This window comes from Saccopteryx bilineata, chromosome 7 (genome assembly GCF_036850765.1).
Source record: "Saccopteryx bilineata isolate mSacBil1 chromosome 7, mSacBil1_pri_phased_curated, whole genome shotgun sequence".
In the NCBI taxonomy this organism is placed as follows: domain Eukaryota; kingdom Metazoa; phylum Chordata; class Mammalia; order Chiroptera; family Emballonuridae; genus Saccopteryx; species Saccopteryx bilineata.
In genome coordinates this window covers 22,010,374-22,028,894 of record NC_089496.1, presented here as the reverse complement: position 1 = coordinate 22,028,894, position 18,521 = coordinate 22,010,374, and the positions used below count along the sequence as shown (strand labels likewise).

At 42.5% G+C, this 18,521-nt stretch overlaps 1 protein-coding gene across 5 annotated transcripts in view; it reads right to left on the bottom strand.

Annotated features, from left to right (window-relative positions):
* Positions 1-18,521, bottom strand: part of CDK14 (cyclin dependent kinase 14) — a 635,411-nt gene that overhangs the window by 81,673 nt on the left and 535,217 nt on the right. For all 5 annotated transcript variants that reach the window (XM_066239829.1, XM_066239828.1, XM_066239831.1 and 2 more), the window contains 2 exons: positions 18,337-18,476; positions 10,998-11,139 (listed from right to left, as the gene is read on the bottom strand). In XM_066239829.1, the coding sequence (XP_066095926.1) occupies positions 11,024-11,139; positions 18,337-18,476 (256 nt within the window). In that variant the 3' untranslated portion in view covers positions 10,998-11,023. The remainder of the gene's footprint in view (positions 1-10,997; positions 11,140-18,336; positions 18,477-18,521) is intronic.

Below are 18,521 nucleotides of genomic sequence, written 5' to 3'. Positions count from 1 at the left end.
TTCTAAAGAACACAAGAACACCCTACCTGACGTAGAGAAAATAGATTTTATTTCTCCTGCCACCATCAATATGCAATTCTCATAATCCCACTCTGTCAAACAGCATCCTTTGCAGAATTAATTACACGCTATAAGCTTGTAAAGTGTGCATTTGTAAACTCGGGGTGATTATTGTGTTTGCCACCGCAAAGGAAGAACCTCCTTAGTCCCCCCACCCCAGGCATGTTTTAAATGTTACCATCATGTAGGGGTGTTGATTTTTGCTTATTTACATAAAAATAAACAGGTATGGTAGACCTTGGCATGAAGCTCATGAAGGGTTTAACAATAAAAACAGGATAATCGGGGCATTATTAATTAACAGTGGTAAAATATTTTTTCCTTCCAGATTTTTCTTACCAGTGCACAGTTATCTAGTGGGTTCCTAGGCCACAGAGTAACTCAATTACCTTAGGAAGAAAGATCCGGTACCTGGATCTTTGACAACGGATCACAATTGTAGGTATCTTAATACAAAGTAGATTTGTTGACCAACGAATGATACAATATAATTAATCATTACACCATTGTGTGTAATAATGTAAAATAAATATGGTACATGATTTAATTGCACATGATAATCACACATCTTTCCTCATTTATAGTAATTAGGCCAACAGCCCCATTTACAGTGATTATTATATGTAATTGAGGGCATTTTACTAATTGCATTGAAAATGATAATCCAGAGCAATTAAAAATCCAAGGGCACTATACATAATGCAAACTACATGAAAAGAATGGTGATAATTTAAAGGGACAAAATTCACCCAAATGTGGAAGTTACCAGCCAGTGTTTGAGTCCATGCTTGGCATACATGGTGATATTTATTATGAGTCAGGTTTCCATCGATTTCTCCAACTTTTTTTTTCTTTGCTTGAGACTCTGTGCATTATTTCCATAGGTGGAAAAGCAACTCTTTGACTAATCTATGATGTTATCCTAGCAACTCTAGGACTGCTGAAAATTATTCTATTCGGCTGTGTGAGTGTACAGTGTGTGTGTGTGTGTGTGTGTGTGTGTGTGTGTGTGTGTGTGTGTATGTGTTGGTAGAGGAAGCAGCTATCCTAAATTCCAAAAGAGACTTGGTAAATTATTCATTTGCACAACTGATTTGATGTTCTTAAAAGCTTTATTCATAGAAGCATCTCAGAGTATTGCAAACATTTTGTTAAATACACTTGTAATAGTTTAGCTAAAATGTTTAACTTTGTTAGACTTGAAATACATTTGGGTTGTGCTTTTTATTACATTTGCTATCTGTCTAGAATTTTAATATGTCTAAGGACTGAATCCCTGGCTTTTGTCCCAGAGCCCTGGTGTGTGTCCTTCCCTGCCCCTGCTCCCCATTTCTACTCAGACATATTTCAGGGGGAGTGCTGAGCATCATGGGACAATGGGAATAGTTTCAAGCTTCTTTTTGCCTTCCCTTCTCGACATTATCATTTACACATTGTCCTCCATGCATTCAAATGTCATCCCAGACCATCAGCCCACTTCAACTCAAACAGCCTCCTTTTATGCTCAGACACTTCTTAGAGTATCTGCAGACCACAAAGACTGTCTAGTGGGACTCAGCCGCTGTCCTGGTATTAATAATACAATACAGTGCACTTAGGGCAGAGATGACTTCCTCTGTAACCCAAATTCATAAGAATCAATGTTAAATAGAAAGAAAAAATGGAGCACCTGGACTGATTGTAACTAATAATAACGACTTGTTATAATACATGTGACTGCTAACTTCGTAGTTTGGCCAAGCATTCTAATAGACAGCTGCTAACTGGCCTCATCACATCCTGTGCCCACTATTTTTATAAGAAAGCTTCACTCATATTATGCTGCTGGCTAAATAGTCCCTAAGAAATTAATTTGGGTTTTAAAAAGAAAGAGATACAAGTTGCAGTGCTGTTCTCCCCCCAACCCCCCGACACACACACTCTGAAAGCTCATCTGACCTGGAACACTGAATCACAAAAATACAGCCATTTTTGGAGCATCCGTGGGCTGATGAACCAATTTGTGAAGCATCAAACGTTTCTTCTCTTTAAGCCATTTTGCTTTTAAAAACTCTCAATCAGAGAAGGGGAAAGGAAAAGCAAGGGCAAAAATTACTGTTATTATTTTTTTTTTTTTTCATTTTTCTGAAGCTGGAAACAGGGAGAGACAGTCAGACAGACTCCCGCATGCGCCCGACCGGGATCCACCCGGCACGCCCACCAGGGGCGACGCTCTGCCCACCAGGGGGCGATGCTCTGCCCATCCTGGGCGTCGCCATGTTGCGACCAGAGCCACTCTAGCGCCTGGGGCAGAGGCCACAGAGCCATCCCCAGCGCCCGGGCCATCTTTGCTCCAATGGAGCCTTGGCTGCGGGAGGGGACGAGAGAGACAGAGAGGAAAGCGCGGCGGAGGGGTGGAGAAGCAAATGGGCGCTTCTCCTGTGTGCCCTGTCCGGGAATCGAACCCGGGTCCTCCGCACGCTAGGCCAACGCTCTACCGCTGAGCCAACCGGCCAGGGCCAATTACTGTTATTTTTAATTTTTAAAAAATCACTCTGAATTCTTTTTAAGAAAAGCACAAAACACACCAAAATGTTTATGAGTGTCCTGACAGTTAAGACAACGGTTTAGAAATACAATGTGTAGGGGCGTGTGTGTATGTGTGAGTGTGTGTGTGTGTGTGTGTGTGTGTGTCTGAGAGAGAGAGAAAGAGAGAGAGAGAGAGAGAATTGGAATACCATATAACAAATATAGTAAAATACAAACATTTGGGGAAAGTGGATAAAGGGTATAAGGAATTCTTTGTACTATTCTTGCAACTTTTCTGTAAATCTGAAATTCTGTCAATATAAAAAATTTTAATAAATACTTAAAAATGCACTCTGGATGAAGCATGATACATGTAACTTTAATTTCATTCTGCTTTGTCACCATCCCAGGATTTAATTGAGCAGATTAGAGAGTAAAGACCTTAGAGGCCTTGGCTAGGCCCCTCCCAGGGCGGTGGTGCGGAGTGGAGATCAGGAGCGGCTCCCAGAAGGGGAGACGTGGTCAGATGGAGACACGGAGGGAGGAGACGGGAGAGCGAGGGCAGAAGAGACCACCCTCCTTAGCTCCTATGTGTATCGGAGCTTAGAGGAGATGACAGACTCCAGGCTAAAGGGGAACGAAGGAAAGGAGGGTAGAGGTGGGGTGGGGAAACCAAACAGCAGTTCAGCCTCTTCTCTGTGGGGTGTTCGTAACATGAATTATGCACTTGTGGTGGAAAGCACTGTTAATTTCCCGATTAAGACATATTCTTTAACCTGCAGCAATGTAGGGGTAATGACTGAAACAGGGATTCTTTTAGATAAAACCTGTGAGAACACTAAGATTTGTTTCCCCCTCTTCTTGTTATTTCCAGAACTAGTCTTGTCAACCCCATGGGACAACAGAGAATAAAACAGCAGTTGTTTGATAGGTAAAAAATGTGCAGGGCCACGCAGGAAATAACAGTTCTCGCAGAAAAAACTCAGAAGCCTTCCTGCTGTTGAAGGAAAGCTAGATCCAACACGTGCATTTCTTACATTGATTGTCATGAGTACTAATTGGTATTATTTCCTTTTGTGTCTATAGTTGAGAAAATGCAACATGGCTTAACAAGACCTTAAGTCAAAGATGTCCCACAGTGAGGCTTTGTTACTCCACGAAAACTGGGGTCTCCCTCTGTACCGGTCTGGTTGTGTTCCTTGGTGGTGGCTGGCAAGGTACCTGAGACTAGACTGCGTCCTTTGTAGAAGCCTCAGAGACGGCTCAGCCCAGAGTCCGCTCCTGAGGGGCTCCTGAAGAGAAGGCTGGCCTCCCAGTTCCCAGCTCGGCTGCCTGGATCAGAGGGTAGTCTCTACAGTCACATGCAGCTTCAGGGTGGGGGTGACTGACAAAACAGCCTTGCTCTCCTACTTCACAAAGATGACTAGACCCATCAGAGCTGCTTCGGAGGAGGGTGTGAATCTGAGGAAAGGCGCCCAGCTATAGACTGTCCCAGAAAGAGAGAGAAAAATAAACGACAGTAAGCAGAATTCATGCATCAGCAGAAACAGGGCCGCGGCAGCCCTGCGATGAGAAGACGGAAGCAGTGTCAGTGGGTGCAGCGAGAGGAGAAGTGAGCCACCATAATGTCACAGCATAACGGGCTGCAACGGGTGGGGTTTCTCCAGGAGCAGTTCGCAGAGTTGAGGATGGTGGTTGAAATGACAAATAAACTAAAGCTCCCGGTGGATTCGGAGGGATATTCGGTGTGTGTGCACCTCGGCCGACTGTCATACTGTTCTTCCTTAACTTCCCGAGCAGTCTCGGCAAAGACCACCACAAACTGAGGAAACCTGACCGTGTCCCCTTACCCTGAAAGATCCCCAAACCCACTTTCCCGTGGTCCCCCATTCCTGTGGCAGAGTTCTCTCATTCCCAAGTACCTGTCACTGTCCTTCTCGCTGGGCTGCCCGCCTCTTCCCTCACTTGAGAATTTCTCTTCCTCAAACATTTCGAGCTTCTCCTAAGTGGCTATCATCTAGAACTGACACGTATTTTTGCTGATTAAATCCAGTTTAATTTTCCTGATTCTTCCATTAAAAGGCAGGCAGGCAGGAAAAATGCTTTTCACCAGTTGTCCACTAGAACATTCTGTGATGTTGGAAAGGTTCTATATTCGCCCTGTCCAATATGGTGCCCACACGCCATGTGGACTACTGAATACTCGCAATGTGGTACTGCTATTCAGGAAACAAAATTGCAATTTAGTAAGTTTAATTAATTAAAAATTAAATTTAAAAAGCCACATGTGGCTAGTGGGGTTACCTTATTAGCACAACTCTACACTATTCTTCCTTAAAAAAATAAAGGAAGGGAAAGGGTGGATTTTCCTAGTTTGTCTATGTTCAGTCCTGACCCAAATAAGTTGATTATTTTACTTTATAAATATATAATTCTTAGATATTTACTGACTATTTCATTATATATGTGGCTCAGAGGCTACCTGCATCAACACCCTTTGAGGTTCTTTAAAATGCAGATTCATGGACCTCAGGAACCTGGATTAAAAAAAAACCCCAGAGGTTTTGACACCCCAGGGTGTGAGAACACACTCTATAGAATGTTTAGCATCAGTGCAAGTGTATTCTGTTTGGGGTTTGGCTTTTCAAAACCCTTTATCTTATTTAATTAAAATTCATAAGCACTTTATGCATTCTACTCTGTTTATCTGTGTAAAGCCAGCAGGCACGGCCAGGGCCACCATCACAGCAGCCGCCTGGCCCATGCAGGTTCGCATTGGATTCGGACAGTCGGTAAAGAAACAGCGGAGCCAAAAACTGGTGAGCCATAGTCTTTAATTTAGCTTGCACCTGGCGGGCAAGTAAAAATACACACTGGGCTCCAAAACCCACTCACATTCAGTGCTCACAAAGCCACTGACTTATCCGAGTTTCCTAGAATCAAAGGTTTCTAGCTCACCAGACTTATTCACCTCTGTTCCCCGTCTCCTTCCTTATCCCAAATACAAACTCTACACAAATTGGCATCTCACTCAGCACTCCGCCATCTTGGCTGCTTTTCCTGGCCTCCTCCACGTGGCCTCCTTCCGCTGCTGGCTCTACTTTCTCTGCTCTCTCATGCTAACCTCAGGAACCAAGAGCCAAGCTCTCGTTCCGCCCCCCTTTTATAGTGTAGAAATCCAAACCCTTAATCCAATATACAAAATAGGGAAGTCTCTAATACAAAGTCACTTCTGAGGCATGATTGGATTGTACTGCCCTACATCAAAAAGGGTAGGAAGGGCTTAATCCCAAAACCAAGCCCCAGGTTACAAGGATTCCGCCTGCCTTTAGCCCACCCCAACACACATTAATATCACCTGGGCGGCGGCCTCCTCGTGTTATCTTTAACAAAGTGAGCATAATACACTTTATCCGCCCAACAATCTGGAAGACTACTTTTAGTTAATTATTGCTGTGTGTAAAGCCAGAAGGCAGGGCCAGGGCCACTATCACAGCCACCTGGCTCATGCAGGTTTGCATTGGATTCGGACAGTTGGTAAAGAAACAACGGAGCCACAAACTGGTGGGCCATTTTCTTTAATCCTAGCTTGCACCCGGCGGGCAAGTAAAAAACACACACTGGGCTCCAAAACCCACTCACATTCAGTGCTCACAAAGCTACTGACTTATCCGAGTTTCCTAGAATCAAAGGTTTCTAGCTTATCAGACTGGCTTCTCTCTCAGCACTCTGCCATCTTGGCTGCTTCTCCTGGCCACATGGCCTCTTTCTGCTCTCCCCTCTAATGATAATCTCAGGAACCAAGAGCACAAGCTCCCGTTCTGCCCCTATTTTATAGTGTAGAAATCCAAACCTTTAATCCAATATACAAAATAGGGAAGTCTCTAATACAATCACTTATCTGGGGCATGATGGGATTGCACCACCCCACATCAAAAAGGGTGGGAAAGGCTTAATCCCAAAACCAAGCCCCAGGCTCCAAGGATCCTGCCTGCCCACAGCCCACAGAGACCCACAGAGACCCACAGAGACACACATTAATATCACCTGGGCAACGACCTCCACGTGGGCAGCGCCATCTTTAACAAAGTGAGCATAATACATTTTATCTGCCTGTAAAGCCAGAAGCCACTATCATGGCCATTCACATGCAGGTTCGCATTGGATTCGGACAGTCGGTAAAGAAACAAGGGAGCCACAAACTGGTGGGCCATAGTCTTTAATTCTAGCTTGCACCTGGCGGGCAAGTAAAACATACACACTGGGCTCCAAAACCCAATCACATTCAGTGCTCACAAAGCCACTGACTTATCCGAGTTTCCTAGAATCAAAGGTTTCTAGCTCACCAGCCTTATTCTCCTCAGTTCCCCGTCTCCTTCCTTATCCCAGATACAAACTCTACACAAACTGGCATCTCACTCAGCACTCCGCCATCTTGGCTGCTTTTCCTGGCCTCCTCCACGTGGCCTCCTTCCGCTGCTGGCTCTACTCTCTCTGCTCTCTCATGCTAACCTCAGGAACCAAGAGCGCAAACTCTCGTTCCGCCCCCATTTTATATTGTAGCTTCACAACCTCTAATCCAATATACAAAATAGGGAAGTCTCCAATACAAAGTCACTTCTCTGAGGCATGATTGGATTGTACCACCCCACATCAAAAAGGGTAGGAAAGGCATAATCCCAAAACCAAGCCCCAGGCTACAAGGATTCTGCCTGCCTTTAGCCCACCCCAACACACATTAATATCACCTGGGCGACGGCCTCCTCGTGTTATCTTTAACAAAGTGAGCATAATACATTTTATCTGCCCAACACTGCCCAACACTGTGATTAAGTCAAGCAGAGAGAGTCTTTTATCATTGTCATCACACGTAAGAATGTCGGTTAGCGATGATGATATTCTATAAGGCAAGGAGAAGGTCCAGCTGATTCACTGCAGAGATGTATCATAATGAGCACATACTGTTTCAGGAAAAAAATTATAAAACATCTTTCTAAAAGATTAGAGTCCATTCTCATTTCTTGCATTCAAAAAGAGAAGTAGACAGTGACCATTCGTTTCCTGTCTGTTTAGAATAACTGGAAAATGAAGGTCAACATAGGGTGTGTTTGGTATCACTGCATGCAAATATAAGTGATGCTAATGGATGTAATAGTCAGTACAGCTTCTAGTCTTCTTTCAGGGAAAATTTCTATGCATATTTAAGGCTCCCTCAGACATTAAGAGGGTCTTACCCTTCAATGCTGAGAGAGAGAGAGGGGCAATCTGTGAAACCCTGAGTCTGTCCATGTCTTTATGGAAGAAGCACGGTGTTTTGGTCTTCCAGTGGCACCTATCCAGTATGTATTTAACTTAGGTGCCTGTGGTTTGTCTGCATATTTGGTTTGGTCACTGATAGATGCATGACTTTACCAGGAATTACAACTGCCCTTTTGCTGTTCCGCTTGGCTGCCTGACCCCACCCTTAATTATCGGACAATCACCCCGGGACAGAGGGGTTCCAGGAAGCTGGTCAAGAGCCCCAAGGAAGAGCATTCAGAAAGCCGAACACACCAGCACACCCTTGCTCAAGGCTATTCTCAACCCTATAAAACTTTGCCTCAGTCTGTTTTTAGGGCCCTTCTTTTGGAGAAGCGCCAGGGCAGGTCTTTCTCCTCTAATAAAGCCTGCACACCTGGAGTTCGAGTGCTGTCTCATTCTTACCGTCACAGAACCTATAATTGCTTTTTGCTGCAAAGGAAAATACTTCTCATTATTCAGTTTATGCAAATCCAGTACTACTAACTAAATAATGACGTGACCTTAGTGTGCACGTGTAGAAACAGTTTGGCAGAGAGGTATCGGAAGAAAATGAGGACCTGAAACATTCTTACCAGTCTTCCATCATTTCAAAACCAGAAGTGAGGCAACAGGTTTTTGTTTTTCTAACTCTTAAGGGAGGTGGTTGAATTGCTGGTCTTAGTCTAGTCTTAGCCTGTTTGAACACCAACCTCTTTCTCTTCCCTCTCATTCCCAATCTTTCTAGGTTTTACAAAGAATAGGGACATTTGAGGAAAATTTAAGATGCCACATTCTCCTCTACACACTTAATTAATTCATCAACAAAATTACAATCTAAAAAATTCCATGATTTTATAAATACCCTTACTTATGCAGACTTTTTATTCTATAATGTCTACAATTTGATAATCAACTATTGGTCAGAATAAGTTCCATTGCACAGGTTGTATTAGGGCAATATATAGGGTTTACTTTCTCTTTTTTACAATCTCTAAGGTATCTCCACTTGAATAAAATTAAAAACCCATAAAGGGAAGAAACTGAAATGATTTCTTTTTCTGCTGACAGAGAACTCTTAAAATCCAGCCTACTTAGAGCTTTTCTGAGAAAAGAAAACTACAGATGTTTTCTCAGCATAATGTTGAATCAAGGTGTGTGCGGTATTTCAATTTGGAAGAAAACAACAAAAATAATAACTATAATAAAGCTTTACAAGTTGATGTGAAAATGACAAAACTCATAGAGAAAATCTTTGTATTATTATCAAATAATTCTAGAGAAAGAGCTCCCACCATGCAGCTATGACCTTAAATTAGTTTAAAAAATATACTGCTAGAAAAATACATTTTTTAAGGCTTTCGGATACTGATGATTGCAGTTCTGAGCACCTTTTAAAATCTCTTTCCAATTAATTTTTGAGTCCCTGTGGGCTATGCTTCTGTTTGGTGAGTCTGATTTGATTTTACAAGGAGAAGTTGACTGTGCCCAGCTTTAACTGGCCAGGCTCAGGCCAGAGAGATCTCAAAAGCACAGAAACGAAAGAATACGGCCTTGCAGTTGACATTCAAACTTGCTTACGAGCATGCGTAGATAAATTCCACTTTCTGTTTTATTTGACTGAATTCGCTAAAGGATTTAAAAAGCCAGGGACCCTCATTTTGGCAATGCAAGTTACATACTTTAAGAAGCCTATGCTGCCACCCTCTTGAATTAAAGCCCTTTTCAAAACCAGGCGGTGACTGGTCAAAACCTCAGCCCCACTCTCTGTCTGACCAATTGAATTTCAGAATGGGAGTCCCAAAGCTCCCAGGGAGTCAAGTGTGCTTCTAGGTAGCTCTGCATTCAGCGGAGAGATAACCTGAGGAATAAAGGATCTCACTCTTATCAACCAACAAAGAGGCCAATTTACTGGTAACATTTCCCGACTGGTGTTTTTTACAAATCACCTTTCATCTGGGAATCTTTCATCTCCAGTCATTCATCAATCCCACCACACTCCTGAGAAGCTGGACTCGGCTCCCATGCTGAGTGCAAGCAAAAGCTAAGTCCAGAAAGAGCTCAAGGTACTGGCATTGCCCCCACGGACAGGGGGACTATTTCATTCGCTCCCTTCTCCAGGCTGACAACTCAGCCTGTTAACCTCTTTGATAGGAAGAGGCAGAGGAAGGAGGAGGTGGCTCTGTGACGCCACGCTGCGTGCAGCCTCCGGTTCACGCAAACTCCGAGTCACTGCACACCCACACGGGCGCGGAACAAACATGGACTAAACAACAAAAACACTTTCCCCACTAAAAATGTTGGTTTTCTGTTTACTTGAGAGGGTTATGTGACAATGAACGAGAAGGTACACATCCAGGGGCACACAATTCCAAAAACCCAGACATTCCCAACTGGCAATAAAGAGCGACGCGGCCTTCCCAGCAGCTGCCGTCTCGTGCTTGTGCCTGTGAAGCACGTGTGACGACTGGGACAGGCTGACAGGTCACGAGATCGCCTTGTTTAGATTATGTTCCCGACCTGCAGAATGGTAGAGGTCAGAGCACCACACAGGAGAGGAAGGAAAGCTTCGCCACGAGAAGGTCTGGACCAGGGGCCTGGAGGAATCAGAAATAAGTGTCGTGGCCCACACGGCAGCTGAGCAAAGCCAGGGAGCACCTGTGCTCCTTCTGAGGGAGGCCGCCCACCACTCAGACGCCAGTTCCGGTGGGACAGCGCGCATGGCATCGCACAGCTGCCGATTCCTCAAGAAAAGCCAGACTTCCAGACTTTTAAATCCCATTTTAAAAGGCAAGCAACTAATTTTTAAAAATTGTATGGGTCAACCAAAGCAGATCTGTGGCTTAGATACAGCCCAAAGTTAACCTTTTTCTCACTTCAGTGGAGAATGTGTGAACAGGTAAAATGATCTGCTTATGACTAAATGGCTTGCTCCTGACTATATAAATGATATACCATTTTGGCTGGAATCCAGAAGCGCCCGAAAACATGCAAATAACTGCCTGCACCAGCTGCAGGAGAATCTGTGATGAATACCATAATGAACACGAGGAACTTATCAGATGGGGGAAAATGAATCTGAAACACTTCATTTAAAAGACCTATTTGATATGTGCTTGATGTTGCTTCCCAAGTAAAGTGGGTCATCTTACCTGTGCTGTCTTGAGAACACTGCTCATCAGTGCTTGCTGTTTGATAGACTTTTGCCGTAACTATTGTTTTTCCCAAGGGCCCGCATGCTTTCTCCAGATTCCGGTTGCAATCTCACATTGGGGACGGTAAAAATAGAAGACACTGTGGGTAGAATAAATAGTGACCGTTTATATATTTATTGATACATTTATGGTCTCTTTTTTAAAAAGCAATATTGAGCTGTGATTTGAGATGTGTAGCACATGGAACGTTATGGTATGTACGGGCCTTTGAGAGTCCAGTAATCACAGCTACCCACATTGACAGAGGTTCACACACACATGACAAGGTAGTCTGCTTTCCCCTCAGAATCACAGCTCAGCCAATGATAACAACATATTTTGTGTTATGTGCAACACATTCATTCATTAGAGAAACATTTATTGAGCCTCATACTGTCCCAGGACTTTAGAACCCTGCTGTGCATAGATCAGAATGAAAAGAGATCCCTGTTCTTGTAGATTCCATTGGGGGGGAGACAGATGAAGACAATTAAACAAATACATAATATCAACCAGTATTAAGTGTCATGGTGAAAAATAAATCAAAGGAGAGGAACTGGACATGCTGGGGCGGAAGTAGGTGCCTCTGAGCAGAGACCCAAAGGAGGTGTGGGGGAAAGCCCTGTCTGAGTGGGGGAAGCAGAGTACAAATGCAGAGAGAGGAAACAGCAAGAGCCGACTCTCCCGGCAAGCCAGGCAGAGAAGCAGGCAAGGCAGTTAGGAGGCTATTTTAAAAATGCAGGCGACAGGTAGATAAAAGAGCTGTGGTACACATATGCCATGGAATATTACTCAGCCACAAAAAAGAATGAAATCTTATTATCTGCAACAGCATGAATGAACCTAGGGAGTGTTATGCTCAATGAAATAAGCCAGTCAGAGAAAGACAAATATATGACTTCACTTATATGTGGAATCTAAAGAACGATACAAAAACAAACAAATCAGAAAGAGACACATAGATACAGAGAACAGACTGGTGATACAGAAGGGGCGGGGGGTGGGGAACTTGGTGGAAAAGGTGAAGGGATTGAGAAGTACAGCTTCGTATTTACAAAATAGTTACAGGGATGGAAAGTCCAGCTTAGAGAATAGAGTTAATAATATTGTGATAACTATGTGTGGTGTCAGGTGGGTACTGAAAAGATCAGGGGAGCACTTTGTATATATGATTGTCTGACCACTATGTTGTACACCTGATACTAATACAAAAAATATATATATTAAAAGTAGAAAAATAAAAAAGAATACAGGTGAAAGAAGACGGTCAATGATATGAGTCAGCACAGTGATCGCAGTGGAGAAGTGAGGAGAGGGGTGATTCTGGATATATTTTGAATACAAAGAGGGTCTGTGGAAGAAGCAAGCAGGCTGTGACAAAGGATGGACTCAAAGAGATACTTTCCCAAATTAGAAGAGCAATGTTGCCATTTGTTGACAAGGAGAAAACTACAGGAGCAGGTCTGGGGGAAAAGATCACGAGCTCGGTTTTTTTTTTTTCTTTTAATTTATTTATTGATTTGAGAGAGAGAGAGAAATATTGATCTGTTATAGTATGTGCTATGACCGGGGATCAAACCTGCAACTTTTGACATCGGGGCAATGCTCCAACCAACTGAGCTAGACAGCCAGGGCAAGGGTTCCGTTTTGGCAACTCTAAGTTGAGATGCCTACAAGACGGCCAAATGGAGAATCTGAGTATAGCCAATCCCCAGGTTAAAAATGAGATAGGTTCTGCAGATTTAAAAGTGTTTAAGTATTTATATGCATAGAAAGGTAAAAATAAATACTATGTTAAGACAAACATCTGTCTAAATTGCATTTAATAGATCAATGTACCTGTTCCAACTTATATACAAATTCAAGTTAAAAACAAATCTACAGAACCTCTCTCGTTTGAGACTCACAGACTGCTTATAGTCAGCTGGACATGCAATCTGGAGTCAAGGAAGATGGAACTAAAGATACAAATTTGGAAGCTGTCAATGTATAATAATATTTAAATCATGAGATTGGATGAGATCATCTGGGCTCTAAGGAGTGACTACAGATAGAAAGAATGGAGGATTAAGCCCCAGGGCACTCTAACAGTGAGAGGTCTGGCAGATCAGAAGAAATCCACAGGAGCCTGACAAGTCAAGACAAAACAAAAACCATGGAAGAGTCTTATCCCAGAATCCAACTAAAGGAGATGTTACTGTGAGAGGGTGGTCAGTTGTGTTAAATTCTGCTGATGGCTCACGATGAGGGCTGGGAAGGACCCACGGATAGAGACCTTGAAAACAGTGGTGTTGGAGTCTTGGGCGCAAAAGCCTGGTTTCAAAAGGATTCACAAGACAATGGAAATCTAGAAATTTGAGACAGTAAATTCATTTGAAATAGTGTGCTTTTATGTTTTTATTTTTTTAATTGAATTTACTGGGGTGACACTGGTTAACATAAATATACAGGTTTCAGGTGCCCGATTGTACAACACCTCTCTGTACAGTGTATTGCGTGTTCATGCCCTGTTGGTCAAATAAGTTTTTAAATATGATATATAAATATATGTTTGCTTGCTTGTGATTTGTATTGGGTGTGGGGGACACGCTGTAAGCAGGCCAGGTCGTTGTAGCCCAAGGCTTAGTTTTAAGATTAAGCTTTTCCCCACACCCTTGACTGATTGCATGATCTGGGTGGTGCACTCTCATGAAGAATCCCATTATGCCTCAGATAAGTGACCTTGTATCAGAGACTTCCTTATTTGTATATTGGATTAAGGGTTTGGGGTTTCTACACTATAAAGTGGGGCAGACCAGGAGCTTGCTCTCAGTTCCTGCTGTCACGATTGCAGGGGCTTCCCTGAAACCTTGCCTTTCATGGGAAAAGCTGGTTTTCTGCTTTTCCCCTTGGCTTCTCTTGTGGCTTGCCTGTCTTGGTGAGACACCAATAAACAGGATGGCCCACCATCCTCCGACTCCGCCATTTCTTTACCGTCTGCCCGAATCCAATGGGAACCTGCCTGTGAATGGCCAGGATGGCGGCTCCTGGCCTTACATGCCCTCAAGCCCAGTCTTCATCCACCACCATTTATCCCTCTTATATCTCTGCCATTCCTCCCCCTTGGTTTATAGTTTAAAAGGTGACATGGAGCTACATTAATGACTAATGGTATAATGTTGTTTTAGGATATATATATTTAAATGGCATAATGCTGTTTAGGATTTAGGTATAAATTTAGATGCCATTTAAATATATAGAAAATATTTAGGAATATGTAGGAAAACCTACAAACATTATAGGTCCTTAGGGAGCACTCTTTCTCTAATAGAGAAGTCAGAAGCGCATAGGGAATGCGGTACCTGGCCAAAATTGCCCAGCTACTTAACAGCGGAGCCGGAGCTAGAATCCAGGTGGGCCGATTCCCAGCTCAGGGCTCTTCACACTGTACCAATTTGTTGGCCTTCTTTCGTTGCAGATCTGAGTTTTGTGAATTAGCAAATGAATGCAAGAAAACCAGGGACTCTGTGCTGTGAAGGGTATTTTGTTCATTTACTTTGACAAGGGTAGTTCAGCCTCAATAATTTATGTAACTTGATAGTATACACAGGAGAACGCCCTATGGTGTGTTTGGGAAAAGTAATGAATTTCTTCTAAATCAGCCTTCCATTTACTTCCCTGCAATTAAATCTTGGTGAAGAAGTGGGGCAGGGCTACTGGGGGTCAGGACAGAGGGAGAATGACGAGGTGCCACCGGAATGAACCAGCTTTCACTGTGAGGTCCCCAGGTAACTGGACCATTACTCTTACTTTATGAATTTGTAGATGAATGTGTAATTCCTTACTCACTGGCACGCTAATATATTAGTTTTAAATTGTGATATTAAGTAAGCTGGGGAGGCTTTAAGTTAATAGTACAATAAAGAAAGCTACTCTATTGTTATGTGTTGTTTCGAAGCAAATAAGAGTCTGGCATAAGTATCCAACTTCATTTTTATATACTCCATGAAATTTCAGTGCTCTGTGTAACCAAGGCTCTGCCTGCACTTGCTACGCCCCTCTCAGGGTCTGACATGGTAAAGTGGCCAAGAAGGCTTGAGCCCACCTTGAACTTAGTTTTGTTCCACTCTTCTCCTTTTGTCTGGGTATGCTTTCTGCTTGTATGAATGTTTTTCTTTTTGTGGCCATTCTTTAAAATGCTATAAACTGTTTTTAAGAATGAATGTGCTCTGTACCGAACTATGTCCTCCCAAATTCATATGCTTAAGCCTTAAACCCCAATGTGATGGTATTTGGAAATGGGCTTTGAGTAAAATTAGGGTTAGATGAGGTCACGAGGGTGGGGCTCTCATGATGAGATTAGCGGCTCCGTAAGAACAGGAGAGAAAGAGATCGCCTTTCTGCCATGGGAGTCTCCAGTAAGTAGCTCTCTGTAAGTCAGAAAGAGGTTCTTACCAGGAACCCAATTTGCTAGCACTTTGATCTTGAACTTGCAGCCCCCAGAACTGTAAGAACCGGTCTGTTGTTTAAGCCCCCGTTTATGGTATTTTGTTATAGCTGTCTGAGCAGACAATGCTGTGAGGTTCCCGGAACTGATGAATCTAAACCATGACCTGTTCGCTAAGACAATCCATTTATTGGTCCTGCAACATATCTTCCGGTGGAAATCCTACCAAAAGTCCTATAAAAGGAAGCACATGAGGGTATTGCCACCTCTACTGCCATTTGCAGGTGGTGAACTTTTATAAGACACCACACTAATGGGAAATTGAATGCTAGGAATTTCTAAATACAGTTTTCAGAATATTAACCTATGCAGATAACAGTCACCAATACTAGTCATTTCACCTAAAAGAACTAGTTTCCAAAGTCATCTCGGAATTCTTTGTTTTGTAAACATGTTTACAAGGACTACCACATTTTTCCAAATGGAAATGACTGTCGTATTTAATACTGGATTGTCCTTTCTTGAGACTGGATTTATGCTTCATAATGATTATCTACTAGACACAGAAATAGCATATCTGTAACTCAAAATTGTTACCAGAGGCATTTAGCAGAATCTTGCTTAAAAAATATAATGATTTTTCATCTTTATTCTCCCCCCTTCAAAAGGTTTCACTGCTCCTGATGTTTAACGTTATGCAAAGACGTGTTTCTGCCAATGAATATCACCTTATGGTTATGCTTCCGCGAATAGCCTGCTGTGAGCTGATAAAGGGATTAATGCAGCCAAAATTCTTAATCTGTGAAATTACAAATTAAATTCTCATATTAAAAATACCACCCTGAGGTATTTTTTGTGGTTTTAATTCCCCTCTGGTGTTCTGCATACATTGTGCTTGTTAACGACGGGGACAAGGCTGTCTCCGCTGGCAGCCTGCTCCCGCGTGATAATGTGCAGGCATTTCCTTACTGATAGAAACTGGATTCAACCGCCGGCTGATAAACTAAGTGGCGAGTGGGTAATAAGTCCATATTAACAGAAAAGTACGACTACAAATTCAGAATTCGTAGACCATCAAAATCTTGGCTTAAATGCAATCATGGAGTCAGATGGGATTGAGATGTCACCAAGGATGAGTGATATCAAGTTACAAGTTATACTAAATGGGGAAACAAACCAGATGTTTCAGTTTGATGAGCCATAAACTAATAAGCCCATTTGCATCTTTTTTTTTTTACAGTATAAAAGAATGTGTCACCAATTCATTATTTTTCCATAGGGAGTTCCTCTTTAATTCTTTCTTTTAAATGATGATAGATGTTTTAATGGTCAGTGGGTAGAATTTTAGAAAGGAAGTAGAGCAGAATATAAAATAAACATAAAATGTTAAATAAGATTTACAAAGTAGAGGGAGAGTAGTGAATTATATATCTATAGTCACTTTAGGGTAAAGAAAAGTAATTCAAATTAATTGCGGGGTCATAAAAAAATTAGGGTAGGCACACCCAAAAGCAGCTATTACTTATGACTTAGTGCCAAAGTAAAAAGGTTACTGTTGTCAAGGAGAATCTAATACAGCAGAGGAAAAGTCTAAAGTCCAAAATATTAAAGAAATAACTATTGTATGTATGTCCACGGCAAGTGATGTATACCCAAGGATTAATAAGCATATTATAAATAGCTATGAATGTATGCAGTATATATTTTTTTCTTGTGACCGAGACAGAGGGAGACAGAAAGAGGGACACACAGGAAGGGAGAGAGAAGAGAAGCATCAATTCTTTGTTGCGGCATCTTATTTGTTCGTTGATTACTTTCTCATATGTGCCTTGACCGGGGGGGCTACAGCAGACCAAGTGACCCCTTGCTCAAACCAGATGAGCCCACACTCAAGCTGGCAACCTCAGGGTTTTGAATCTGGGTCCTCCACATCCCAGTCCAACGCTCTATCCACTGCGCCACCGCCTGGTCAGGCTACAGCATATTAATTTAAAGCAGTCAGAATGAGAATGAGAAGAAATATCTCTAACTGGCATGTGGAAAGAATGTATCACCAATGAACAAAAATGTTCTTACTGCAACAGTGTTTTGTGAAATTTCACAAGAATTTTGTTTCACACTTTGGAAGAAAGAAGAGCTCCTCCCAGCCATAAATCCTCCCCCAAATATTTAAAATGTAATTGAAAGAGGCTGTGTAAATATGAACACTTTTGTAAAAACAAAACAAAAACCCACCCAGGAATGTGTTTTGTTTTAAGAGACCTAGAGAAGATCTGTCTGTACGAATACCAAGAGCATTTGTAGTTAAAATGAATTACGTGTTCAGTTCTTCCTTGTCAATTCAGTGCATTAGCCAATTGCCAACTCTATTTGTCAGCTCACTGCATAGCAGCCCTTTTTAAGGTGATTGTTACAACCAAGATGGTCTCTGAGAATCAAACAGAAATGAATCATTTCTCCTCTGTGCTGCAGCCAGTTAAAAAGTACCATATGCATAAATATGTAAATCATATTTTCCCTTTCTTTTATGACTGCTCAGATCATTTTTTTGGACGCTCACATAATCAAATACAAAGACAGGCAGCTGCAGACTGCAGAGCAGAGATAGCAAAAAAAGGAATCCATTTTCTTCCTGTGTCTGGTAAGCTAGCGAGTGAATGGCAGGATTTCACTAACTATATACACGCACTACCCCCTTCCCCTGTGTCCTCTCTCATCTTCTCTCTCTCTCTCTCTCTACACACACACACACACACACACACACACACACACACACACACACACAGAGTAACTAATCTATGTGTATGTCACACATAGATGCTAAAAGAATGTCCCTGCTTTGATTGGATGTTGTGTATTTGTCCTACTCACTATCGGTCAGTTCCCATAGCCGGGGGGGCAGGTCACTGAAATACTCATGGCTCAGGGCAGCCTGTGCCGACAGTCTGTTCTTTGGGGAACATTGTAGGAGCTTGGAGGCCAGATCCTCTGCATGATTCACATAGCTGAGCCTGAAAACACAAGCACAAAAGAGAGAAATCAGACCAAACATGAAA